The following is a 26,669-nucleotide window of genomic DNA, read 5'->3' on the forward strand; positions in this document are numbered from 1 at the left end:
CCTTCAGGATGACTTTGAACTCAGTGCCCAGCACATAGACTTCAAGTTGTGGGGTGCAGTTGGTCGTGCTGGGCTCTTCTCCAAGGGTGCCACCTGACTTGTCTGGCAACATCTCAGGCAGCTCTGTGGCCCCTGCCTCTGTGGGGTGGAGGGCTGCTGGGCCCATCACAGCTGAAGGAAACCCACCAGGCTCTTCCCAGTTCACACTTGTCAGAACTGGCTAGCTGTCATCAGCTAGGCCTTGGCCCTTCACCCCTCCTCTGGCCCATCTCACCCTGATCCTGACACTCACTGTTATACGCAGAGTCCAGAGCTGCGCCCAGACCTCTGACTCCAGAGATTTTTCCACAGCAATGATACCTCTCTTCATTTCTTCAAGAGCCTGTGGAGCATTTACAGAGGAGGGCTGGAGAGGAGCTGCATCCCTGGAGGCCTACCTACAGCCCAGTGCTGTGACAGCCCTGCAGAGGATAGTGGATGGTTTGAAAGACAAGGGGGCATTGGCCCTGGCTTTGGCCCCTCCTTTGCTGGGGACTCCTACTGTGTTGGCCCCGTGGTAGGGGCTCTGTGCACAGTGTCCCTCCTTCTTCTCCTCCCACATTCAGAGAAGGGAACATTGCAGCTCTGGGCACTGAACCAGCCTAAGACCGGACTCCTCCCAGAAGACCCCTTGGGACTTAGAGCCCCACCCTCACCCCCAGTTCCTCGGGCCTTTCCCAGAAGAGGCAAGGTACAGGCTGCTTGTACTCACCATGCTGGGCATGGTCACCAGAATGAGGAAAATTTTTTGCCAAAAGCAGAGACAGCTGTGACAGAGAAAGAGGAGACAGCCATCAGGAAATTGGGCCAGACCCCTCCCAGTCAGGGCCACTTGGCATAGTGAAGCCAAGCTCAGCCCAAGGGGCAGGGACTGCCTGGAGAACAACTGGGCATCAGCAGGTGGGCCCTCTGGCTGGCTTCTGCCTGGGTGGCTGAGTCTGGAATCATCTCACAGACCCAGCCTGTACCATAGCAGCCACCCATCACAGACCCAGTTACAGGCAGTGCATACCTTCCGTCAGTTTGCCAGCTTGCTCGGCTGCCCCGCCAGGGAGGATCTTGGAGAACACGCTCTCCCCATCGGCACCTGGCTGGCTGGCAGGAGCCCCTGGGGTTCCTCCAGGCCTAGCTCCAGCCTTTACACCTAGGAGGAAAGAAATCACCATAATGAGCTATGCATGGCCTGGCTCTTTAGGGTCTGAGAGGGCTAGCAGCCACAAGGGAATCCGAACACAGGTGCCCCATGAGGGGGAACGTGAGGAGGAGGCTAGGGGAATAAAGAGAAGAAGGTAAGAACAGGAAGACAAGGGGTGGGAGGAGGCAGAAAAAAGGAGGTTGAGGAAAGGAAAGAAGAAGAAAGGGAAGAAAAGGCAGAGGAGAGGAGGAAAGGGGAAGGAAGGAGGGAGCAAGAAGCCATGGTCCCCACCCTATGCTCACCAGTGCCTTCCAGCTTCTCTGCCCAGAGCTGCTTGGGCCCTAAAGCCCCTGTGCTGATGACCTCATTGGCTTATTCTAACCCCAGACTTGTTTTCTGCTGGGGCAGTCTACAGCCCGTGGGGCACCTTCTCGGGGATTATTGAGGATATGCAGTGTGAGGTGCATATACCACCCAGGGCACAGGTGGTATAGAGAGAGAACAGCCTGGGTGCTCTGGGCCATAGCCAAGGGTGCCAAAGGATAGGCTCACCTGCAGGTCCAGGTCCTGGCGTTGGCTGGGCCTGAGGAGCCCTCCCCTGTTGCGGTGCTTTGGCTGTCCCTTTAGAGCCATTTGTCTGTTCTGCCCGTGGCTGCAACACAGAACCTATAGCTAAGATTCTGCCCATGCCCAGCCTGGAACCGAAGGGATGTCCAAGCTTCATTCATAACATCTGCCCTGGTTACAACCCATACATGGGAGCTCTGCTTACCGGTCCTGCTGGTTGAGGGCCTGTGGCTGTGGTGGGGCCTGGCTGAGGCTTCCCTGCAGGCTGGCTGGCAGCAGGGGCTGAGCCCCGGGCGGTTGGCTGGCTCTGTTGCTGCAGCCGAGCCTGCGTCGGAGCCTGCTGTGGGGGCTGCAGCCCAAGACCTTGCTGTTGCTGCTGCTGCTGCTGCTGCTGCGGCTGTGGCTGGCGCGATGCTGCCCCAGAGGGCATTTGCCTGGATGATGGTGACTGTGACTGTTGTGGTCCTGGAGCTGCCTGCCGACCTTGCAACTGTGACTGTGCCTGGGGTTCTGCTTTTGACTGCAGTGCAGCGGGCCCGGAGTGGGCTTGCCGGGAGCCCTTCTTGCTGTCAGAGGCATGATGGTATGCGGATGGAGCACGGGATGGCTGTGAGTACTCAGCAGAGCTGGGGTACCCAGGCTGACCCTTCTTCGGCATAGCTGGAGCAGAGCTGGGCTGAGAGTGGGGCCGGGCCTCATGGCGACCCAGGTCCCGAGCGTGTGGTTTGGCAGCACGCCGTCCTGGCTCCTCACCAGTGTGGCGGCCTGAGTGCCGCCCGTGGTCACCGTGATGCCGGTGTTCCTTGGCTGAGGCATGACGGCCTGGGCCACCCTCATCATGAGGCCACAGGCCGTCCTCAGGGGGTTCATCGTAGTCATGGTAGCTGTGCCTGGCAGGGCCTCGCTTCTGGGAGGAGGAGGAAACTGCATGGCCCCCGTGGTGCCTGAACCGGTCAGAGCGGGCATCCCGGGGCTTATCAAACCAGTCCGTCTCCTCCTGGCCCAGGTGATAAGCTTCAGAGACCAAAAACAGAATACCATCAACCCCCGGGCTGGCCGCAGGGGGAGGCCTAGCTGAAGCCATGCAAAGAAACCAAGAGAGTGGGCGCCACAGCCACAAGCAGATCAGCAGGCCCCCAGCCCACCCTCCCGCAACCAGGGACCAGGGCACAGATGGAGCAGGCAAGGGCAGCCTGCCTGCAGCAGGGCCCACCAGATGAGGCACCAGACCAGACCCTGCCGGGACATCTCAGGGCCCAGGGCCCCACAGGCAGGCAGGCCCCCCAGGTGCTGAGTATCCGCAGAAATCACCCCTGGCTGCCATTACCTTCGCTGTCGGAAACCACGCAGTGGGAATCATCCAGGATGTAGCCCTCCTCACGCTTATATGCGTGGGCCCGAGGTCCGTCCTTGACATGCTCCTGGACATCAGGCATGGAGTGACTGGAGCAGAACTGTGGGCAGGTATCCCCGCCGGGAGGGAGGGGCCCTCCGGCAGGGCGGGGCCTCCCCAAGGGGCTGACGGGGCTCTCCTCTTCAGAGGCCTGGCTCCGCATGGGGGGTCGTGCCCGGCTGTGGGCCATACTTAGGGATGAGGGCTTGGGGCCCGCTTTTTGAAGTCGCTCCACAGCCTCCCGTTCCCTTTCATACCCCTTGCCCCGGCCACTGAAGTCGTGGCTGGACAGCTTCTCCCCACTGTATGCAGAAGGTGCCCGGGACCGGCTGCTCCCACCATAAATGCGGTCGTCCTCCTCTACTGTGTCCCGGGTGGACATCCCATAATATCTCTGCTGCTCATACACGTTCTTCTTGAGCCCATAGGTGATTTCATCCTGGAACTTCCTGCCCCGAGAGACCAGGCTGCTGCTGACTGCAGGTGGGGGGTAGGACGCCAGGTCTGACTCCACGTCCTTGGCCTCTTCAATAGGTGAGAACTTGGAGATCTTTTGTTCCATGCCCTGCTTCCGGTGCTTGCTGCGCTTTGAGGAGATGGCAGCTGGAGCCAGGCTCTTGGAGGGATGCTTGGGCCCCATGGGCCCTGGACCATACTTCTCTGCTCGAGCCCCATGCCTGTAGTCACTGTCAGCATAGTAGTGGGTACCGGCTGGTCGACCATTGCTCTCCATGCTCCGGAGGTGGCCACCCTTCCCGCGGGGGTCGTATGAGTCCTCCTCAGATTCCTCTTCTCCTCTGGCATAGCAGCAGGGCAGTGTAGGCCCCTCAAGGACACCTGGTTCTCCAGGCTCCTTCCCTGGACGCCCACTGCTGCCTGGCCCCAGGGGCTCTAGCCGCTGGCTATCAGGAGCAGTAGAGGTGCTGTCCTTGGTCAATTCACTGATGTCATCAATCATTACGTAGTTTCGAGGAACGTTCTGCTCCAGACTGGTATAGTGTGAGTCAGAGGGGTAGGTGGGGGCCGGGCTCTGGCTCGCACTGCCACGTTCACCAGCCCGGGGCACCTCAGGGACCTTGCCCTGCTCATAGCCGCTGCTCACTGCTGAGCCACTGTAGATGGTTTCAGATGGGGCTGAAGACATGGCCACAACGGGGCTGGCGATCACCTCATAGTTGGTGGGGACCTTCTGCTCCAAGTCAGCTAGTGATGTCTGGTGTGGCTTCTGCAGTGGGGCACGGCTATCAGCGGGGACTGGAAAAAGGGTGCTCTGTGTGGTTGGCATGGGTGTTTGACCTGCATAGTGGCCTGTGGGACGGAAAGCCTGCTGGTTTGGCAGGCCAGGCTCAGCTGGGTAACTGGTGCCAGGAGGAAAGGCAGGAGCTGGGTACGTGTTGGGGCCAGGGTAGGTGGGGGCCTGGTGGGCAGGGAATCCATTCTGAGTTGGCCCACCACTGCCTGCAGAATACTGTGGGGCCGGAGGCTGGAAGCGGGGCTGCTGGAAGGCAGTGGGACCAGAGGGGGCGGCAGGAGCAGTGGCAGTGGCAGGGAAGTCCACATACTGGCCAGCGGGAGTAGTGCAGCCCTGGAGCCGCAGCTGGTTGAGTTCACTGTCCGATAGGTAGTCACGATGCTCACCAAGACCACGCAAGGGTGGGTAGTCACGGCCACCCCGGTCTTTGGCCAAAGACTCTTTGCGTTGTGTGATACCCAGCTCCAGGTACTTGAGCTTGGCGTCAATCTCCTTCTCCTCCTCATCCAGCTCCGCCTGCTTCTTGCGCAGCTTGGTGGACTCATGCTCCACCAGCCGCAGGTCCCGGTCCAGCTCCCGGAGCAGGCTGGCCTTGGTAGCAGGGACAGCGGTGGGCCCCGTCAGCCCTCGCTGCAGCAGGCTGGCTGCATACAGCTGTGGGGAGGCCTGGCCAGCCAGGGGAAGGTGAGCCTCCTCTGGAGGGGGGCTGGGCAGTGTCCGCTTCACCTTGCGGACCAGGCTGTTGGGTGGCAACGCCGACACCTGAGACAGAGGGAAGGGTGGGCAGCACTGAGACCCAAGGTGTGGTGACTTGATGGGGTGTGGGGTGACAGAACCCAGGCCTGGGCTGGGGAAGGAGCTGGGTTCCATCCTGCTGGTGCCCTGATTTACCAGGCAGCCTGGAGGCCTACCCTGCCCACCCATAGGCCTTGGTTTCTTTGCCATGGAGGGAAGATCTGTGATATTTTACAGGCTTTCTCTTCCCCAGAGCTCTGGGAAGCAGGAGGGTAGGGGCAGATTCCCTTCATGCCAATGTCCTGTACTGGCCCAGCACATTCCTTTGAGAACCCCTGCACATCTCCAGTGGGCCTGCCACCCTCTGCTTCACATTGAGGTGAGGAGAGTACAGCTGTGGCTCTGGGTCTGGGGCCTAGCAGCTGACAGGGGTTGAGATCAGTGGAGTATGAACAGGAGGCACGGAGTGGAGAGGGTCCTGGGCCCCCCAGGCTCCCTAGAGGATCATGGGAAGGGACACACGTGGACTGTATGCCAATCGTGGCAGGCTCTGAGTCATTCTGCACCCTGCCCTAGTCCTCTCTAAAGAGGCAGGCTTCTCAGCTGCCTGCCCACCCTCTTCCTCTAGTGCCCTGCACCACCCTCTGCCAAACCCTTTGGGCTGTGCTCTTGGCCTGGTCCCCAGCTCCCTCCATGTCCCTCGGTCAACCTGCTGTTCTCTGGAGCCACCAGCGCACCTGTAAGTCCTCTCCAGCCCTACCTCCAGCAGCGTGGTTCCCTAATAGTGCCTACCCTAGATACTTTGCATTGCCTGAAGGTCCACATTGCCTGGCAGTTCGCTCTGCCTTCTCCTTTTTTCTCTAGCTCCTAGCCTTCCCAGAATGCCCCATACTCTTGGGTTTCATGGACCACCCAGATTCCAAAATATACTGGGAAGTGACTCATACAGGATTCTTACTGTTTTTTTTTTTTTTTTGAGACAGTCTCACTCTGTCGGCCAGGCTGGAGTGCAGTGGCACGATCTCGGCTCACTGCAACCTCTGCCTCTCAGGCTCAAGCAATTCTCTTGTCTCAGCCTCCCGAGTTGCTGGGATTACAGGGGTGTGCCACCACGCCTGGCTCATTTTTGTATTTTTAGTAGAGACGGCGTTTCACCATTTTGGCCAGGCTGGTCTTGAACTCCTGACCTCAGGTAATCCACCCACCTCGGCCTCCCAAAGTGTTGGGATTACAGGCGTGAGCCACCGCGCCCAGCCGGATTCTTACTTTTTACCTTGCCAAGTAACTACCTAAAAACCTCCCAACTATGTCCACCATATGTCATAATAAAAATTAGAGTGTGTTCCCAAAATTTCAGGGTGGGCCTTTTATGGAATAAATTTAGCCTTTTGAACCTCTCACTCTGTTGTCTCTTTTCTTATTTTGGCCACATATCATGAGTGCCCGTCATGGCCTGGTCTCACATGGCCAGCCCATGGAACCTCTGTGCCTGCAGCCAGGACCACCCTGCCTGTCTGACCTGCCCTCCCTGCCAGCCTAGAGTCCTGATCCCACCCACACCCCTATATGGCCTGCATATACCAAGACCATTCACTACCAAGATTATCGCCTCCACAAATCCATTCTAAGGCCCCACTTTTCTCCTCTCTGCGTCGCACCCTGAAAATGGGCAAATCTACCTCATGATGTCTCTGGTTCCTGCCTCCTCTGCCAGATCTCTTTCTTCAGCCCGTCATCCCCCATTCTGCCCAGGAAACTTTCCAAAACATCTGCTTTGTCCCATCTCACCTGCCTAAAACCTCCAGAGGCTTCCAGGGTCTTTAGGAAAAGCCAACCCTCCTCAGCCTGGCACTCAGTTGTTGGCATTAGGCCCTCACAACCCCCTATTCTCACTTCTGCTGCAGCCCACAGCCAAGCCACTTCTCACAGTCCCCATCCATCACTGGCAAACAAAGCCACAGCCAAGGGTAATTTTATGCTTCTGAATCCCCTATCTAGGGGAGCAGACAGGTGTGTAAACAGATTTACCGAGGGCCGGGTAGGGGCAGGGAACACCCTGGGGCAGAGAGCACACTGCAGCCCGCTGGGATGGGCCTCTAGTGCTAGGCCATGGGGGTGTGGGCTTCCTGTGTGGCAATGGAAACCAGGCCAGGACTGAGAGGATGAGAGCACCCCTGCCAGGTCCATGTGACTGATCTTCTTAGGAAACGCCCATAGATGAGGTTTGGAGTGGAAGGGGTCCAGACTAGAAGTGAGAGCTGAAGAGGCCTGAAGTGGGGAGGTAGCAGGGGCTGGATCAGGTATGGATGGTGAAGGGACAGTGCTGGGAGGAGGCTGAAGCTTCTAGTGGGGTATATGGCTGGAAGGCTGTGGGGGCCCATGTGTGTGTCTGTATTTGCCAGGCTATCTGCCAGGCTGCAGGCTCTATCAGATGTGCACCAAGGAGCATCTGCTCATTGACACCTTCCCCTGGGCCTCTGGGGCCAAAGATGCCTCTACTCCCACCCCAGAAGAAGCCCCTCCCTGTGGGGGCCCCTCAGGCTAGGCAGAGACCCCTGTCCCACCCTGGAACAGCCCCTGTTCCCATACCTGGCTACCCAGTCCCCCCTGGTGCTGGTAGAGGGAGAATCTCTCTTTGGCAGACTCTTCAGCGGTGGGGCTGAGGGGCTTAGGGTCAGACAAGGACCGCTGCAGGGTCTTCATGGGGCGAGGCAGCGTCTGCTGGCGGAGAGCGCTGTCAGCCGTGAAGTGCTTCTGGGGACTCACATGAGCCTTGTTCAGCCTCTCACTGGAAGCAAAGGAGGTGTCCAGGAGCCGGTGAGGGGACAGGGGTGAGACTGGTGAGTAGAGGACCTGAGGGGACTTGGGAGGCTGGCGGCTCACAAGCTGTGAGAGAGACTCCGGAGGCAGGTGGGCCTGGTACCCAATCTCCAGGGGATCTGGCTTCTTTTTTTCAAATCTGCCCAGAGGCCCTGGGGTGACGATCTGGATGCCAGGCAGGTAGGGGCTGATGGCAGTTGGCCCTACAAGCTGCGGCCCGGCTACACCCTGGGCCTGCCCATCTGGCTCCGTCTGGCAGGCCAGGCTCTCCCCGCGCCCAGTCTTCTCTGGCGCCGATATGTACCTGACAATCTCCACCTTGGGATCGGTGGCAGCTGTGATGTGGATGGCTGGAGAGACCCTGGGCAGCTGGTCAGGCTCCGTCTGCACAGAGCAGTCACTGATGGTCTGGATGCCCACGCTGCTCATGGCCCTCACAGTGGCAGCAGCACTGGATGACGAGGCAGTGGCGTCGTGCTTGCTGTCAGAGCCTGAGTCTGAGTGGCGGGGAAGACGCGACCTGCGGCGGCGCACTGGCTGCTCCCACTCAGCACTGTCCTCGTCGTCCGTCTGCACGCTGCAGTCAGCACTCCGCCGTGCCCGGCGTCGCCGACTCAAGAGGTAGCGGCCCTCCCCATCCTCATCATCTGTCTGCACGCTGCTGTCGGCAATCCTCCTGACCACACAGGGCTCAGCCCCAGACTCCGGCTCACAGGCATCCCGCAGGCGTGGCATGGAGTGCCGCTTCTTGATGCCACCACGGCTGGCCTCCCACTGCTCCTCTGTTTGCAGTGACATGTCTGAGGCAGAGCTGGGGAGACCCCGGTGCAACACAGGCTCACGAGGTTGCCCGGGTCCTTCAGGCCCTGCCATGGCAATGAAGGCTGCATGGGTAAGCGGGGGCCAATACTGGCCATTCTGGGCCAGCTCAGCAGCCGCTAGGGGAGGCCCTCGGCCAGGTGCCTCACAGGCTGCAGGAAAGGGAGCCTTCTGCCGCTGCTTCTGCTCCTCTAACTGCTGCTGCAGCTGCTGCTGCAGCTGCTGGATCTGCTCCAGCTGCAGACGCTGCTGCGCTAGCTGTTCCCGCTGCAGTGCAAATTGAGCCTGGCGTTCCTCTTGCTGCTGCTGCAGCACATGGTGCTTGATGGTCTGCAGCTCCTGCAACTCCCGCTGCACCAGCAGCTGCTCCTCCTCACGGTGCCTCTGCAGCTCCACACGTTCCCGCTCTAGCTCCTCTTGCAGCCGAAGTTGTCGCAGCTTCTCCAACTCCACCCGCTCCCGCTCTAGCTGGAGTAGCTGCTCCTGTTGCTTCCGCTGCCTCTCCTCCTGTGATGCTTCCTCTTTCTCGAGCCCTGACCGGCTGAGGGCCCCACTGCCACCCCCGGGAGCAGCATCTACTGGTGGCTTCTGGCCAGCTAGTGGGGCAGGAGCTGGGGCTCCTGCAGCCTCCTTGATGGCAGCAGGGGTGGTTGTGGGAAGAGGCTCTTCCCGTGCAGCCCCTACTGGTATCTCTGGCCTTGGGGGACCCCCAGCCCCGGAGGCCTTGGCAGCAGCAGGTTTCCCCAGATAGACAGGCCCTTCTGCAGGTGGAACACTGGAAGCAATGGGAAATCTACTTGGTGCAGGATATCGGTACAGCCCTGTGGGTCCAAGAGGTACCCGGGGGGCAATCATGGGCACACGTGTCAGACTGGTGAGTGGCACGGCCGTGATTCCACCAGATGCATAAGGCCTGTACATGCCACCACGCACCATGGGCCGCAGGACTGAGGCAGGCTGGGTGGTGATGGGCAGTGTTGCAGCAATTGGGGTATTGATAGTCGAGTAGATCATGCCATCAGCTGCACGTACAGTGGCTGTGGACGGCAGCAGCTGTCTGACTGCTGTTCCCTGGCCTGCTGCAGGCCCATACTGGGCAAAGTTCCCAGGACTTGGGTGGCCCTCTGGAAAGGTGGGGTTACCAAGGAGTCCAGGTCTGAGGGGAGCCAGACTCTGCGGAGCACTGAGCCCAGGCCCGTGCTGAGGCTGGTACTGCACAAGGTCAGGGCCACCACCACCAATGCCATGCCGCCCACCATACTGGTCCATGGAGTTGAGGGCAGCGCACATGCGACTGATTTCACGGGCGGTGGTGGCACTGTACTGGGCCAGGCTGGCCTCCTGGAAGCCAACTGCATCTCCCCGTGGGCCGTACCTGTGGTCCGAATAGATGTTCGACACTGAGCTATAGCGCCGCATGGGAAGCGGGTGAGCCAAAAGGTCTGTAGGATGACGCAGGTCCGTGACTGAGCCATACTGCAAGCCCTGCCCGAGGTAGCGTCCGTCCGCAAAGCCCAGACTGTAAGAGTGCTTCAGCGAGCTGAGGTCCATAGCTGACTCTCGTCCAGGACCCTGGAAGAGCTGCCCGATCCTCTGGGCATGGTAGTTGAGGCCAGCCTCAGCCAAATTGGTGTCAGACATGGAGGAGTACAGCCTACCAGGCAGGCCTTGTGGGTAGGGCCTCTGCTCCTCATGGGGCCCAGGCCCCACAGCCCCCTGTGCCCGGTAGGTGGGGGGCTCAGGAGGCTCAGCGTCCCGGGGACCATAGAAGGGGCCACTGCTTTGGCCAGGTGGGGCAGCATCTGCCATGCTCTTCTCAGGCACACTGGGGGCTGGGTGGAAGGTGCCAGTGCAGCTGCTGCCAAAGGGGAGCTTGTAGACCATGTCACAGCATGCCAGCTGGCTCTCAGGCCTCATCCCGGTAAGGTCCAGGGCACCCGCAGGCTCCTCTGGGAGCAGTGTGGTCACAGTGCCTGCCGTGCCCTCTCCCATCTGCACCACCACTGTGTGTGGCTTCCTGGCACCTGGCAGAGCATGTGACCGCAACTCTGCAGGGGTAGCCCGGTGGGGCTCGGCACCCAGCTCTGGCACTGGGCCTGGCTTGAGGCCAATGCTCTGGGCGGTGCCCATCTGAGTGATCAAAACGTCCCTTCTGGCCAGAGGTGCTACTTGGTTGGGCAGGTTATATCTGGCAAACTTGGCCTCCCTGGGTCTTCCCCGGGGCCCACTTCGGTATGGGGCTGTCTGGACAGCCTGCTCTACTTGTTTGACCTGGGCCAGGCACACAGGGCTACCCCCACCCTGGCCAAAATCAAGGCGGCTCTGGTAGGGGTCTCCATAGACCACAGGCTGCTTTTGTTGAGCCATGAGCACAGACGAGGCCATGGTGATGCTCACTGTGGTGGCAGTGGCAAGGAAGGTATGGGTCTGCTCCTGGGCATTGAGGTTGATAACCAAGGGCTGCACAGCAGTCGACTGCCGTCCTGGGATTGGATCCAGGGCAAGACCATACTTCCTCGCTTCCACAGCAAGAGAGGTGAGGTCCATGCCCTGGTCAGTGAGGATGATGGGAGTGGGCTTGACAGCTGTGCGGAGGTCTACCACTGCAGTGCCAGGGGGCCGGGGGCCTGGCTCCACCCTAGATGTCCCAGGGACAGAGGAGATCCGGCACAGGGAGATGTTCTCAGCAGGGAGGGCACCCCAGCCATACAGTGCCAGGGGCCCGTCCGCACCAGCACTGGGTGCCCGTGGAAAGCCAGATGGCCCAGGTGGCTCTGGGGGCAGCTGAGACACACTCGGAGGTGTTGTCTGGCTGTAGCCATGGGTGGTGGGCTGGATTTCAGTAGGTGAGCAGAGTGGGGAGGTGGAGGCACTGGCATGTACCATTCTGGTCTGGCTGGAGGCATCTGATGCCAGTGTGATGACCATAAAGGGAGCCTCCTGAGAGGACTCCTGCCACACCAGGCGAGGCGTGCTGGGTCGATGTGGTGTTTGTGTGCCCTGGGCTACCATAGGTGATGGAGTGGGGGCACCAGGGCTCCGTGGCATGTCGGAGGCAGGGGCTGGACTTGGCGTCTGTGTAGAGAACTCTGCTGTGGCCCTTGGGCCCAGCTTGCCAGGGGAGAATGTGGGACTCTCTGAGGGGGAAGATGGGGAGACAGGTGGGCTGGAGCTTGCAACGTAGGAATATGCCCGGGAAGGCTGAGGAGTGCCACCCTCACCATCACTCGCACTCAGGGGCTTCTCTCTAGCAGCCTGTCCAGCTGCAGCAAGGCCACTGGGGGCCTGGGGTAGATCCTCAGTTTGGGACCCATAGTTTGCAGTGGTTGGGCTGTGTCCATAGCTGTGGGCTGTGGAAGATGGTGAAGGACTGCGCTCGGAGCCTGCTGGGGAGGCTGGAGTCATATATCCTCGTAGCAGCCCAGCTGGACAAGGAGCCACAGCTGTGGTGGCTGGGGTTCCAGGGCCCTGGGAAAAGGGCATGCCTACCTCCTTGGAGGTTAAGCTGGGGGAAGCAGGAGAGCTGTGCAGCTTGAGGGGGTCCTGAGTCTCCTTTGCAAAATGCTGAGTGACACGGACATCGGGAATAACTCGGACCCCGCTGCTGTCTGAGGAGGTGGGGGTAGAGAAGGACACAGGGGCCGTGAGCTGGGTGGGACTGGTACCAGGGGTAAGGGGGCCGCCATTTTGCTTCATTGGGTCCATGTATGCACTCTCAGCATTTAGAAACTGCTTCTCCTTCTTTTTGTCCTCAGCAAAAGCCAGGTCTCGTGAGGAGGCCTGCCGCATACGGACTATGCTCTGTGATGTCTGAAGGATTTCTTCATACACGGCTACTCCCAGGCTGGCTGGCGTGCCCTCTGCGGCAGGCTGAGCAGCCCGACCATAGTCACGGTCTGCAGTGTCTTGATATTCGAAGGAGCCCAAGCCCCGGGGGCCTGTGGGCTGAGAGGAGCCGCCATGGGGTCCCCGGGCCCCTGCCGCCTGGCCTTGCTGCCTCTGAAGCAGCTCAGCTTTGCGCATCATCTCCTCATAAGCCTCCTCGGCGCTCTTGAGGGGCCGTCCAGAACTGGGAGTGGTGGAGCTGCCAGAGGGTGTCTCGGTTGGTGAGTAGAGGGACATGAAAGTGGGCAGGTTGTACTCACTGCCTGACTTGTAAAGCCGGCTAGGGCCACCATCCAAGGCCTCAGCCTCAGAGTCAAGGGAGGGCGAGGGTGAGTACTCGGAGCAGGAGGAGCGGTGCAGCTCCTCCATCTCGGCCGCCTGCCTCAGCTCCTCCGTGGGGGAGGCGTCCTCAATGGGTGACAAGTTACTGGGTGGTGTCTTGGAGCGCTCTCGCCTCCGCTGGGCCCGCAGTTCTTCCTTGTCCCGCCGGGTCTTGCGGGCCGTGCTGCGGATGCGCTGCTGCTCCACCTCCCGCATCTTCTCTTGCTCACGCAGTAGCTCCTCTTCCTCCCGCAGCTCCTCCTCCTCCGAAGAGTCCTCAATGGTGGGTAGCAGGGGCCCGTGGGAGCGGTGCCGGGCCTTGCGCTGCTGCTTCGCTTCTTCTAGACGCTGCCTGCGGCTGGGGCTGCTGTCACTGTCCTCCTCTAGGGAGGACAGAGAGGTGGGAGAGGTACCTGAGGTGTAGCTGGGTGTGGAGGCAGGCAGTGTAGAGGAGTGCTCACCACGGGAACGGTCCTCAGGGGAGCCCGTCAGGCTCTCCATCTCCAGCTCGGGCTCCCGGTCCAGACTGGGGTCTGGGCCTTGGCCCAGGTCTAGCTCATGACTATAACTGCCCGTGCTGTTGAGCTCAATGGTCTTGAAGCGACGGAGCCCACCCTGCAGGGCTCCACTGCCATCGGTAGCTTCTGCTGGGCCTCCCTCAGGGAGCAGCTCCTCATAGCCTGTGGTGGCATTGTGGGGCAGGCGCCTCTTGGGCAGTGCTGCTGGTTCTTGGCTAGGCTCAGGCCTGGGTCTGGGGCCACCCTTCTGGGTGCCATGTTTGGCCAGGCCACGCCCGGAGGTGGCAGTGTCATCCTCCTCCAGGTTGTCTTCCTCGGCGCTCATCTCCAGAATCTGCCGTCGCATGAACTCCTCATCAGTCAGTTCTGCTGCCCGGGCTGGGGGCTGGGGTGGAAGAGGTGACAGGCCACCCTCACTGCTGTCCTCCACATAGTCGTGCCTCAGTTGGCTGCCAAAGTCGTCTGAGGACTCAGCAGTGTCCTGCTTCTCTCTCCGGCGCCTCCACTCAACAGAGTCTTCGTCTTCCTCCAGGATATCCTCCAGCTCCTCATCAGAGTCAAAGGCCTCAGGCGTGATGGACAAGGAGTGGGGCCGCTGCTTCTGCTCCTCGCCAGTACTGCTGGAGAGTGGCTTGCTCCGCTCACCACTGGGGGCCAGGCCCTGGGCCTGCAGCAAAGGCCGCATGCTGCTCCCCACCTTGTGGATCTCAGAGGGGCTGGGTGGATGTGGCCCTGTCACCCCTGCGCTGTCCAGCTGTTCCACCTCCTGCTGCACGACTCCTGTGATCTCACTCTGGGAGCTAGAGATGCCGTCGGAGGAATAGCCTGTGTCACTGAGGCTCTGTGGGCTCCGAGACATATCCTGAGAGTAAGGCTTGCCCACCAGGTCCTGCAGCAGGGTGAAAAGCAGACACTGACTCCCCATGGCAAAGCTTGTGGTGGGAACCCAACCCTCCCTGTCAATCCCAGGACCCTGGGGAAGAGTCTGTCCATTTCCCAAGGGTTTAGGGCCCGCCACCCACCCTGTCTCCTTCTGGCCTTGAATAATCTGAAGGGTCCATGGCAGGCCCAAACCAGCCCTTGGTCTTCAAAGAGAAACTTTACTAGATCAAAGGGTATCAAAACCCAGCAAAGCATCTAACAAGGTGCCAGACACAGCACCAGTGTAAAACTCACAGTCTCCAAGCTTGCCAGAACCTCATCTAGACTTTCCTCCTATTGTGTCCCTTCCCTCCTGTGTGGCCCCAAGGCACCTGTCCTGAGCCTACAGCCTCAGCCACCCAGGGAGGCAAGCCTTTCCATAGACTGTCCTATCTGAAAGCTAGGGTCTCTGGGAAGTGAATGGGACTGACCTCCGCCTCCCCACCCTTGGGGGCTTCTGGAACAGCCTTGACGACAGGGGTGGCAGGTTCAGCCCTCCTCACCCCACTCTTTACTTTAGGAGTCCCAGGGGCTGGGGTAGTCTCTGGAGGTGGCTTCGGCATGGGCTCAGCTTTAGTGGGAACTCCGCTCTTCTTTTCCTGGGCACTGCTTGGGGTCTTGCTGGGTTCAGAAGCCCTGAGGGGCTTGGCCTGGGGGCTGGCCTTGGTGGGCAGAGGGCTGGCCTTGGTGGGTAAAGGGCTGGCCTTGGCAGGCAGGGGGCCTGATGGCTGGCCCAGCCCCTGTGACCCTTTCTGCTTCAGAGGGGATGCTCCAGATGCACGGTGAGGGGCCCCCACGGGAGGCTGCTGTGAGGTGGGTGGCGGCAGAGGGGTCGGCTCTCCCAGGCTGCCCTCCAGTAGCCGCTTGGTTTGGCAGTTCAGACACAGCCACTCTGTTTTCTGCAAGGAAATGGGAGAGGGGGTTGATGAAAATTAAAAAGACACTGAAGTCCTCAAATAACATTTCCATAACTATTTCTGTAACCTTAGGGAGGAGAGAACTTTCAAAGCATGACACCAAAGACATAAGGAAAAAAAGACAGATCGATTTACTACCCCCAAATAACCAACTCCCCTATCCTTAAGATGAACATACACAAAGTCAAAATGTAAGTAACAACCCCAAAGAAGAGTACCTTCCTTAACCCACAGAGAACTTTTCACTCAGCCAGAAGAGGGGAAGATCTGTGGGGAAAGGGAGGGTCTAGCCCTAAGCATAGGGGGAAGCTGAGGTCTCAATTTGAAGGAGCAAACAGCTCCTAGCGGGCAGTTGAGAACTCTTGCAGAACAGGAGTGGCATCCAAGCATGGAGCACTTCCTGGAGGCACTACGCTTCCCCTGCCTCCCAGCTCTCAGGTCTGACTCCATCCTTCCCCACACTCTTCCCCAGGTAAGGGCTATGCTATACAGGGTGCAGACTCCTGGGGCCGGGGAGGCTATCTGAGAGTAGCCCTGCTTGGTGGAGGACAGAGGGGCTGTGCAGTCCTCCCTGCTCAAATCCCCAGCCCAAGTCACCTTGTCTAAGGCCAGCAGAGGCCCTTAGGTAGAGGCCTCCTCCTGCCCCCAGGGCACTGGACTGTTCCTCTGATGGGGACTATGTGTAGTGGTCCTTGTGTCAGGCGCCCTGCTCCTTCCAGAGCTGGACTGGGATCAAATTCTCAACCATCAGTCCACCACTCTCAGGATCCTCTACTGTTTCAGGCCCAGGACTGGGAGCTGAAGATAGCCATGACTCAGCAGACAGACAGGCACTGGCATGCAGCCTTTCTGGAGCCCACAACCCCAAACAGGTCATTTACAAGTATGACACAGGTATTAATGGTGAAGCCCCCAGAATACAAGAAGTGAAGTCCAAGTCTCCCAGCCCCAGCTGCCTTGTACAGGTATAGGGTTTGGGCATCTCTGTGGCCTAAACGGGTGATTCCTGAAGCAGGTCTGAGGCTGACAGGGGCATGTCTCCCAGTAGCCTCCTCCAGAATCACAGGGTTCCTCCTTGGCAGGATTTGAAGTCCTTCCCTGGCCCACATGGGATGGGAAATGAGAGCTACAGGGGAGCCCAGAGCAGGGTCCCACAGACACCTGTGCCTGTTCTTACTCTGAGGCACAGAGCCTTACTGCTCCCTCCATCCTGCAGGGAGCTCACTCATGCCAGGTGCCTGGACATATAGGCTCCCACCAGCAACTCTGTCACTGAGATGGACCATAAGAATCACAAGGTCACAGAGCCAGAGAACTGGAAAAGGAGGTGACGCTTGGCCCCTGCCACCCCCAGGAAGGCTAACAACCTCAGTACCCTCACCTCACATGCTGCCTCTGGCAGCCTTGGAAGTCTGGTACCCCTAGGGTGACTGCCTCAGCCTGGCATCCTAGGGCCACCATGGCAGATAATATGTCAATGATTCTGCCCTGGTTTGCTGTCCACAGAGAGCTACACTCCACTTCTCTTCTCTGGGCTTCAGCAGAGGACAGGCTGGGCAGGTGATAGGGCCTTGGTGTGTGCTGAGGGACAGGCCCGCTCCCCAGGCTGGTTACTCAGGGTCGAGACTGCTTCTTTCCCACTGGAGCTTCTACTCTTCCCCAAGGCCCAACCCTGTGCACAAGTCCCAGGCAGAGGAATGGGGCAGTGGCCCAGCTGTGGAGCGGAACCCTTTAGATGCCCTACATACATATATTCACTCTGTTCTCTGCACAGCCCAGCCCTAACACCACTTTTGACTCCCTTGAACCTTATCTGACGCTCAATGTGTCTCCACAAAAAACCCCACGAGGCAGTAAGTGCTGGCCACTGGCCAGGACCTGGGCTCACTTGGCCTGGTAGGGTGCACCCCCAGAGGTGCCTGGGGAGAATTCTGGATAGGTTGAGACCAAGCCCCAGAAGAACAAGACATGGGAGAGCACACAGCCTGATCCAGGAACCCTAGCTCACATGCCCCCAGCATCACCTGTGTACACAATGGAAATTCCCCCATGTCAGAAAGGACTGTGAGGTGGCAAAATGACCCCGGAGAGATGGCAGGGCTATAGGCAAAGACCAAGAGAGAGAGCTCTGGAAATAAGCAAACAGCCCCTTCCCCAGCCCTATGGTCAGCATGATGGGTTTAGGATCTAGGCCTAGTGGGCCGGACCAAGGCAATGCTGCCCTAACTCCACTTTGGAGCCCTGTGCACACCCATCCCATGTTAGGCCTCTTAAAGTTTGGTTATCTGCCCTGGCCTACCTTGGTGGCCTGGCAAACCCCTAACTCCATCTCTGGCCTGCAAACCCCACACAGAAGCAACAGTCTAAATGAAACAAGTCACCTTGGAAGGGTGGTCTGGATGGAGGAGGCAGACCTAATGCTAAGTGCTCTGACCAAATGCTGGAGAGGCCTCCTTGCCTGAGCCCAGAGGCCCAGCCCTCAGCAGAGATGTTACCTGTGGTCACATGCTCCCTGGGGCTTTGCTCCTTCATACACTTATTCATGGAGACAGCCAGGTTGCAGGTTGCCTGGCAGGCCCTCTTGCTCCTGGCTCTGCTATAGTAGGCAGTGGGGAAGGGAGAGCAGGCAGGAAGAGGCGTGTGAAGTAAGGGCTAAAAATAAACATTGACCTGGCTGCTGGAGGCCCTTCACAAGCCCCCTGGGAGTGGGGAAGAAGGGTACAGGGCACTGGGACTGGTAGTAGAGCCAGGGGAGACCTGGCCCAGGCCCAAGTCTTCTGGGGAATGAGAATTGGGTGGAAGGCAGGCCATGTAGAATCTCTGTGCCTGGGGGCTGGGACACAGTTGCTGGGGTTCCAATTTCTTTATTCATTCTATTCTCATTTTCTCCAACCCCAACATACCCCTACCTCCATCCCAATAGTTCATTCCCTTATTCTTCTGCTCGTTTCCATTCCCCAGTTTCAGTGTTCCTTCCTCATTCAGCCATCCATTGATTGCACAGCCCTCTTGTACTCTGCCTCACTCAGCCCATGCCAGCCCCAGTCCTTGGGAAAGTGCTGCCTGCTTACCCCTTCGCCTGGCCTCTTCGACAAAAGGGCAGGGGATGGATAATGGGGTGGCTCTGATGACTACTTCTGTCTCATTCCCTCTATCCAGTTCCTTTCTGGGGCAGAAAGGTACAAATTCCCCAAGGACAATCATCACCTAACAGTGGGAGAGGCAGGTGTGTATGCCATCAGATGGCACTCAGTAGTTCAGGGCATCACTATTTAGGGTAAAGGAGGGGAAATGAGATGACTGAGTTAGTGGGGTACCCTCTAGGCACATGAGAGCTGCTGCCTTCTGGGACCACTTGCTATTGTGCCTTGTGAGTCGGGACAGATCCTGCACTGTCTGCCATCGTCTAAATAAACCTGCAGTCCACGTAATCTCTTCATAAGTGGAGTTGGCCTGCATGCCAGTATGGTTATGGTGACACCATTCCCAGTCAATGCCCTATGGCCAGCTGCCTGGCCCTAAACACCCTCAGCCCTGCTGCCAGACCAGGGGGCTGTGAATGAAAACTCTAGAGAAAAGGACGCCCAGGAGTCATCTTGGAGGACACTGGACCACAGGGATGGCCATCACTGGTGCTGCTATTCCTCTCCTGACTCTGCTACCCTGAGCCTCCCTGTCATTGGACATGCCTAAGCTCCTTCTTTCTCGGCCTCTTCCTCTCATAAAATAAACCCTCCCTGGTGTCCCCAGTGTGTGTCCTTGTGGCTGGGCTGTACCCCCTACACTCCCCAGCATCAAATGTGTTCATTCTCTGTGGGGCATCCCTCATGATACCAAGAGCTTATACCGGGCACAGGGTCCATCCACAGCCAGATAGGGGCTCATAGGGATGCTTCCTTTCTCACACAGAGACCCTCTTTTAGGATACTCCTGTTCCAATATCCTGGCTTAAGGGCTGACTGTGTCAGGCCTTACGTAAGTATCTGAGGTACAGCATCTCACCTGGTTCTCACAGAAACCTAAGAGGGAGTATTGTGGTCCCTATTCTATATGGGAGGCAACAGAGCCTCTGGCCTGATGCCCCTGCTGCAACCCCTGCCCCACTGAGCAAGCCCTGCCCCACATATCACAAGTGCAAGGGACTTTGCCCAGGGAGGCCCGACTTCTCGAGGGCACAGCTGGAATTATGGCAATGATGATACAATAAGAGACTGGTAATGTTACTGTCACAATTCCAATTCTACTGATTTCTTCACAAACTCTATTTTGAACTGAAAGTCAATCAAAAATTAAGCCAGAGGGTACTATTATCCTTCCAAAAGATAAATATGTGGATAAAAAGATAAAAGATTAAAAAAATTGGAATCAACAACTCTTGATTTTATGAAATGGCTTACTAAATAGCACTATGGTTATTTTTTTCAGAGGAAAGTTCAAGAGGAAAAAGGATCTAATTTTACTCCCTCCTCTACTGTGTGCTCTGAACTCCCAATCTAGAAAGAAGAAAGACTTTTACAGCTCAGAAATGTTCAGGAAAATGTCCAACCTATGGGGAAAATTCCCAACCCATTAGCCCAGATGGTTGACTCTGGCCTCAGGTGGAGTCCCAGGAGGTCTAACAGGGCTGTGGGGAGCTATGAGTGGGGCTCCACTGGTCTGTCCCTTCTTTGTGCACAGAGACACAGCACAGTCATTCTTGAGCCGGCAAGGTCCAGAGAGAGACAGCCATGGCAGACCCACCCTTAGGACCCGGAGAAGGACCTGCTGGCCTTACCACCACACTCCCAAGGCAGGGTAAGTGTCTCTGGCAAGTGCTGAGAAATCAGAAACCTCTAACCAAGAACACACAAAGTAGGTCACAGGGAAGCACAAAATTGCTCAGGATGCCAAGTGGCCATTGGCTGAGGTGAGATCCAAGACAGCCCACGACCTGGTTAGGGGCCTCAATAAAGAAAAGCAATGCTGAGGGGATGGGGAACATATCAACACCAGCCCCTCGCTAGACCCAAGTCAGGTGAAGCTGCACAGAGGTTTTGGTCATTGTGTGGGTAAGGCAGGATAAGGATGGAAGGACTAAGGCTGTGACCATGGGTGGGAGAGAGGCCAGATTCTTGTGACAGTGGGGATGCAGAGCTGGCAGGGTTTGGTCCACGGAGCAGGTGCAGAGGTTAAAGAGGAGGAGGTGAGGATGACCCTGAGCTGCTGGCTTGTGTCCCTGGTGGTGGATGGTGGTACAATCTCTATGGTGGGAACCATGGGACGGGCATTAGGGCCACCTATCCACACCTTCCCCAGAATAGCCACAGGCCCTCTGGGGACAGCAGCATTGACAGGGAGAGCTATGAGAAAGGAGTTAGAGAGACTTCATCACCCCTGCCTGCTGTCAGGAGCAGCCTGGGCTGGGGATGAGGTAGGACCAGGACTAGGACCAGGACATCCCCCAGCTTTGCTTTCAGGCCCATGGGACCCATCAGACCCTGTGGAGACGAGAGTAGTCCTGGCTAAGGAGGGGGCAGTGGGGCGGGACATGGAGACAGCAGGAAATTGAGAGGAGTGTGATGGGGGGAACACTGGCCATCAAAAGACAGAAGCTCCAGGGTCCAGGAAAGCCAGGACCAAGCAGCTAATGAGAGGCCTAGGTCAGAATCCAGACATTTCATCTAGTCAGTGTGTGGACGAAACTCTTGTTTGGGCAGAATCAGCACTTCCCATGGCCTGGCCCAGGGGCCGCCAAGAGGAGCTGTCAGGAACATTTATGCTCCTGGACAGAGACAGTTTTCCCCTCCCGTTCATGCTCATTCTGCTTAATAAGGAAATGTAGGCTGGAAGGTCTCTTGGGGACAGGAGTCCTCCAGGCCAGGCCAACTCAGAAGTCCACTGGGGCTCACAATAGCTCAGTGTCAGGGTGCCCCACCTGACCAGCAGTGAGCTTGTGCCGGAGGTCTCTGGGCAGAGCAGCCAGCTAGGGTTCTCCTGGTCTTGTGGTAACACCCTGGTGCACCCCTTCCCCCGAGCCAGTGAGGCAAACTGTCACCAGTGAACCACCAGACCTAGAGCTTGGAGAGTTGGCTTCGTGGCGCCAAGAAGGCCACATGGGTGCCACATGAGGAAGTCAGTTGTCTTGCTCAGGGCTGCCCTTCCCTGCATATTGGAAAGTGTGGCCTTTGATGGCCAAAGTAGTCTTCCTAGTCACCCTGGGGTCTCATGGGGACTCCTGTGGAGTCCTGGTCCAAGGGAAGTCAGAACAAGGTGCCACAGAGGCCATGGATGGCAACACCATGCTCTCCTCTCTTGTCCCATCCTGGGCCAGTGGTAGTTTGCACTCCGCACACCCCTGCACCACCATCAGCTACAAATGGCTCAGCCCAAGAGACCAGAGGGCTCAGGTGGCTGCCCATGTGCAAGATGCAGGGCCTTGGCTCAAATATCTCCTAACGTGACCCAGCTGGGAAACACATTCACCTATCAAGACTGAGGGCACTCTAAGGAAGGAGACACACCAAGCTATACCCAAGGCAGCACGGTAGGGATCACATGGGTGGCCCTGGGCCAGGGAGAGTGGGCCACAGGACTGAGGGAGGAGCAGAAGCAGCATCTGCTCCTGGCCCAGGCTGGTCTAGTTCTGCCAGGGCACCTTCACCTTCTGAGCCTCTTGGGGCTGGACTCCAGGCTTCGAGGGAACACTGAGCCTTACACTGGGCCTCCTGCTCCCTCCTGCCTAGCGCAGCACAGTGCCCAGTGCCCTTCCCTGGAGCAGGGACTGCGGAGAGAACAACCACAACCCCAGGTCTGTCTCAAACCTTCCTGTGGGGAAGAGGAGCATCTCTGAGCATCCCACCAGCAGCTCTAAGGAGAGCCCAGGCCCAGCCTGGGTAAAATATGTGGACCAAAGGCTGTGACTTTGACAAGTAGACATCAACACTTATGACCTCAGAAGAGACAATCAAGGTTGAATACCACCTAGCTGGGCTGGAGCCTGGACAGTGGGACATGCCCTGCCCCATTGTGGAAAGCCTTCCACCTGACCCTGGATGTGGGACACAACCGTCTACCCCACGGTCATTCAATCCCTACCCCTCTGAAGGTCACAGGTCCCTGGCAGTGTGGGACCTCAGGTTCTCCTATCTGAGCAGGGGAGGTTGGTGTCTTTCATCAGGGCCATGCCCATGGTAGCTGGAAATGGGGAGGCCAGCTCAGGGACTCTGGAATCAGCCTTAGGGCACTAGTCAGAGTCAGTAGGCACCATTACCCCCAACTACTGTGCCAGTTAGTTCTCTGAGTGAAAATTAGTTCTGAGTAGAACTGGGGCCTGAGGTAGGGACAGGAAAAGGAATGCAGCCCCTCTGCAGCATTCGTTGTGCAGGGGCAGCCCCATGGCTGCTGCAGACCCAGTACTCTTTCTGGTTCCCACGCCACCCACTACCCAGGCCCAGCCTCTCATCAAGGCTCAAGGGAGCGTGCTTGGTCTAGCTCTTACCTCCACCAGGTGGGGTGTTGGGTTGAAGCCACACAGGTTGCACACCTGGAGCCTGCAGGTGGTGCATGTGTTATAGTTGGCTGGGCTCTTGCTGCCCACATTGAGCTCGGCTTGGCACAGTGGGCAGGTGGCCCTTTCCTTCGGCATGGTCTTTGGCTTGGCAGCAACCTTTGATGCAGCCTGATGTTCTGCTCTTCCATGCTTTGGACTGGTTGTTCCCCCAGTTTTCGGCAGGGCTCCAGGTCCAGATCCAGGACCCGTTCTAGCCCCAGGCTCAGTTTTGGCTCCAGGTGCTGGCCCAGGCCCGGGCCCTAAGCCCAAGGGTTTTGGGCCAGCCTCCTTGCTGGCATCACTGAAGACGATCTTGGGTGACCCCTTGCTGGGGGCAGGCTGGCCCTGGGTGTCAGCCTCAGGCTGCACAGACATGAGGGTGCTCGCCTGGGTTAGCAGTGACGCGCCGAGGCCGAAGAGCTTACCAGTGAGGCCCTCCTGGGTCTGCTCGGCGGCACCAAGCCCAGTGGGCACTGCAGTGGCACTTTTGGCTGGGGCCTCTCCTGCAGGTGGCCTGGGCTCAGCTGTGGAAGGCTTGGTGGGTTGAGGGGGCTGAGGAGACACCCTCCCCACCTCTGGAGGGGCAGCTGCTTGGGCAGGCCCTGGCACTGAGGTGGCCCTGGCTGTCTCACCCTGGCGGGACCCAGGCTGTAGTCCTCCTGGACCCCGAGATCTCTCTTGCTCTGGCTTCCCCAGGGGCTGTTTGGCCGGGGAGTGGGCAGGAGACAGGGCTGGGGAGTGCAGCTGCTGCTGGCTCTTGGAGCGAGGTGCAGTGGTCATGTCCATTCCCAGAGCCCTCTGCATCTGACAGTTCAGACAGAGCCACTCCTTCACCTGAAGAGAGAAGCAAAATAGTCAGTAGGGCGGCCAGGACTGGCGGTACTCATGGCTCAGGTCAGTGCAGGTCTCACAGCAGCCAAGGCCACTCCTAGCACAGGCAGGAGCACCAAGTCCTGCTCAGGTGTTTCTGGGATGCCAGGGGGCAGGGTTGAAGGACAGATGGCACTCCCCTGCCCTCTAGGAGTTGCCAGGCATGTGAGGCAGAGCGGAGGCAGTCTCATCCCCCGACCCCACCCCAACCACCAACCCACTGCCTGCCAGACCCTCCTGCTTGAGAGTCTTCCCTGCCACCCCCTGGTAGTGCCTCAGATCTGTGCACCCCAACCTCCTTGCTTGGATGAACCCAGTAGCCTTCCCCTGCTTCCCACTTCAGGCCATTTACACACAGCAACCAGATTGATCTTTTAAAACCTAATCCAAGAGGAAAGGCATGGCCCTAGAGCAGTGCCTGTACGCAATGGATATTCAGTAAAAACTCGCAGAATGAATAAGTAAGTGAAGAGTAATATGTGGGAGAAGGAGGCATAGAGAATAAAAAGAAACCATGATTTCTATCCTGAAGGAGCTTAGAGTCTAGCTGAAGAAACAAGATATAGAATGAAAAATCTTGAGAACAAAATAAGTAGGGTAAAGTAATGCAATGTAAGTGACTGATGTTAAGTAGAATTTTTAAAAGCCTTTTTTTCCCCTTAAGGAAGATAGCTTTTTAAAGAAATGGGATAATTCATGCCTCCAGAGCAAACGAGACACGTGCCACTATCCACATGATAAACACATAGTTTCCCTCTGTCATTAGCCCCATGCAGGGATGGGCACATGACCTAGCAAAGAGTCAGTTAGAGCCCTCCACGTTGTCTGGTAATGAACAACAGGAGAGAGGGTCTTTATTCCTTTTCCTTTGGATTACTAATCAGAAGGATGTAGCTTTGGAGCAGTAGTAGTCTTCTTTCCCAACATATGGAGAGATGCTAAGAATGACGTCCATAGATGGTAGGAGTCAAGGAAAGGAGAAAGGAGTAGATCTGATGACTTCATTCCATTCCCTGGATCTGGCTATGCCTCAAGTCTACCCTGCATCTCACCAATAGGATCAAACACTCCAAGTGGATTTCCACAACACCTTGGGAACTCTTCAGCACAACCCTGTCACCCACTCCAGCCTCCCCCTCTCTCTGGCTTCTTTTTCTGCCATCTCCCCTTGGCTGTCTCACTGCAGATGCTCTAGGCTGTCCGCTCTGCCAAGTGGTCCCCTGAGCTCATTTCTGTACCAGGGCCTTTGTACTCTGTATTCCCTCTGCTCCCTGGCCCAGCTTGTATAGATTTCAGTTGAGGTATCACTTTCCCACCAGGGACTCCTCTGGCCACACAATCTAAAACGCTCTCCTTTGGCCAGGTGCGGTGGCTCATACCTGTAATCCAGGTACTTTGGGAGGCAGAGGCAGGAGGATCATTTGAGGTCAGGAGCTCGAGACCAGCCTGACCAACATGGTGAAATCCCGTCTCTACTGAAAATAGTAAGAATTGGCCGGGTGTGGTGGCGAACGCCTGTCATCTCAGCTACTTGGGAGGCTGAGGCAGGAGAATTGCTTGAACCCAGGAGGCGGAGGTTGCAGTAAGCCAAGACTGTACCACTGTACTCCAGCCTGAGCAACAGAGCGAAGGTCCATCTCAAAATAATTAAATAAATAAATAAATAAAAATAAAACACCCTCTGGGTACTCTGCATCAAATCACCCAGCTTATTTTCTTCATAATGCTTATTCTTTCCCAAAGTGTCTACTAATTTGTTGTTTACGAGGTATCTCTTATCCCCCAAAGCAGCCCATGAGCTCTCATTGATAGGGTGTTCTTAGGGCTGCACACAACATGTGGTACAGAGCAGGGCTCATCCCAGAGGGGCTTGCTTCATTCATCCTGGCAATTTGGTCATGTGGGTCACAGCTCGACAAGGTGGAAGCCCCGAGATTTGGTGCCTCAATGAAAAGTCTCCTCCTCATCAACCAGAGCCAAGGCTGGAGGCCAAGGTTGTTCTCTGTCTGTGGTTGCAACCAGAGGTTCTGAATGCACCCTGTTGGCCACCCATTCATCACCAGGGGAAGGTGTCATCTCATCTCTGGGGCAGAAGGCCCCTTTTATTTACCTGCACATGTGACTCCAGCCCTGCTCTCTGCCTTGAGGCCCCAGGGCTACTGCTGCAGGTTGACTTGCCAGTTAGGGGGCCTGGGCTCAGGTGCCTTATCCCAGCAACCCAAGAGCAGCAGCCAAGAAGAGGGAGAACACTGCACTTTGGCGAGCACCCCCTTGTGCCAAGCACCACATAGGACATGTTCATAGGCATTCTCTCATTTTGTCCTCACAGGAGAGAAAACCAAGATCTGAGATGTTTTAGCAACGTGCTCTCAATGGTTCCCTGGCTAGGAAGTGTTGCTGCTGGCAAGATCAGCCCTGACAGCTCTGCGCAGCTCCTAAACCGCAGCCTGGACAGCCTGGAGCCTGGTGCCTTCTGCAGTCCTGCCTCTTCCAAAGGCCAAATCAGGCTCTAGAAGTCAGCACTGCAAACCCTGGCAGAGCCCTCCACAGGCCAATCCCAGTTCTAGAAACTCTAAGAACAGTGATACTGAGGCAGTGAGGTGAGAAGCCATCCCCCTAGCTGCGAACCATTAACCCACCCAGATGCTTTCTAAGAAGCAAGGCAGGCCGGGCGCGGTGGCTCACGCCTGGAATCCCAGCACTTTGGGAGGCCGAGGCAGGTGGATCATGAGGTCAGGAGATTGAGATCATCCTGGCTAACACAGTGAAATCCTGTCTCTACTAAAAATACAAAAAATTAGCTGGGCATGGTGGCACACACCTGTAGTCCCAGCTACTTGGGAGGCTGAGCAGGAGAATCACTCGAACCCGGGAGACAGAGGTTGCAGTGAGCTGAGATCACGCCACTGCACTCCAGCCTGGGCAACAGAACAAGACTCTGTCTCAAAA

At 57.5% G+C, this 26,669-nt stretch overlaps 1 protein-coding gene across 1 annotated transcript in view; it reads right to left on the reverse strand.

Moving 5' to 3' along the window:
• Positions 1–26,669, reverse strand: part of BSN (bassoon presynaptic cytomatrix protein) — a 110,126-nt gene that overhangs the window by 1,688 nt on the left and 81,769 nt on the right. The window contains exons 4-12 of the mRNA XM_026447984.1: positions 22,800–23,684; positions 14,837–15,304; positions 7,711–14,373; positions 3,069–5,148; positions 1,947–2,755; positions 1,727–1,826; positions 1,052–1,183; positions 752–806; positions 293–382 (exon numbers count right to left, since the gene is read on the reverse strand). Coding sequence (XP_026303769.1) covers positions 766–806; positions 1,052–1,183; positions 1,727–1,826; positions 1,947–2,755; positions 3,069–5,148; positions 7,711–14,373; positions 14,837–15,304; positions 22,800–23,684 — 11,178 coding nt within the window. The 3' untranslated portion in view covers positions 293–382; positions 752–765. The remainder of the gene's footprint in view (positions 1–292; positions 383–751; positions 807–1,051; positions 1,184–1,726; positions 1,827–1,946; positions 2,756–3,068; positions 5,149–7,710; positions 14,374–14,836; positions 15,305–22,799; positions 23,685–26,669) is intronic.

The sequence above is a fragment of the Piliocolobus tephrosceles genome, chromosome 2 (assembly GCF_002776525.5).
Source record: "Piliocolobus tephrosceles isolate RC106 chromosome 2, ASM277652v3, whole genome shotgun sequence".
Lineage (NCBI taxonomy): Eukaryota > Metazoa > Chordata > Mammalia > Primates > Cercopithecidae > Piliocolobus > Piliocolobus tephrosceles.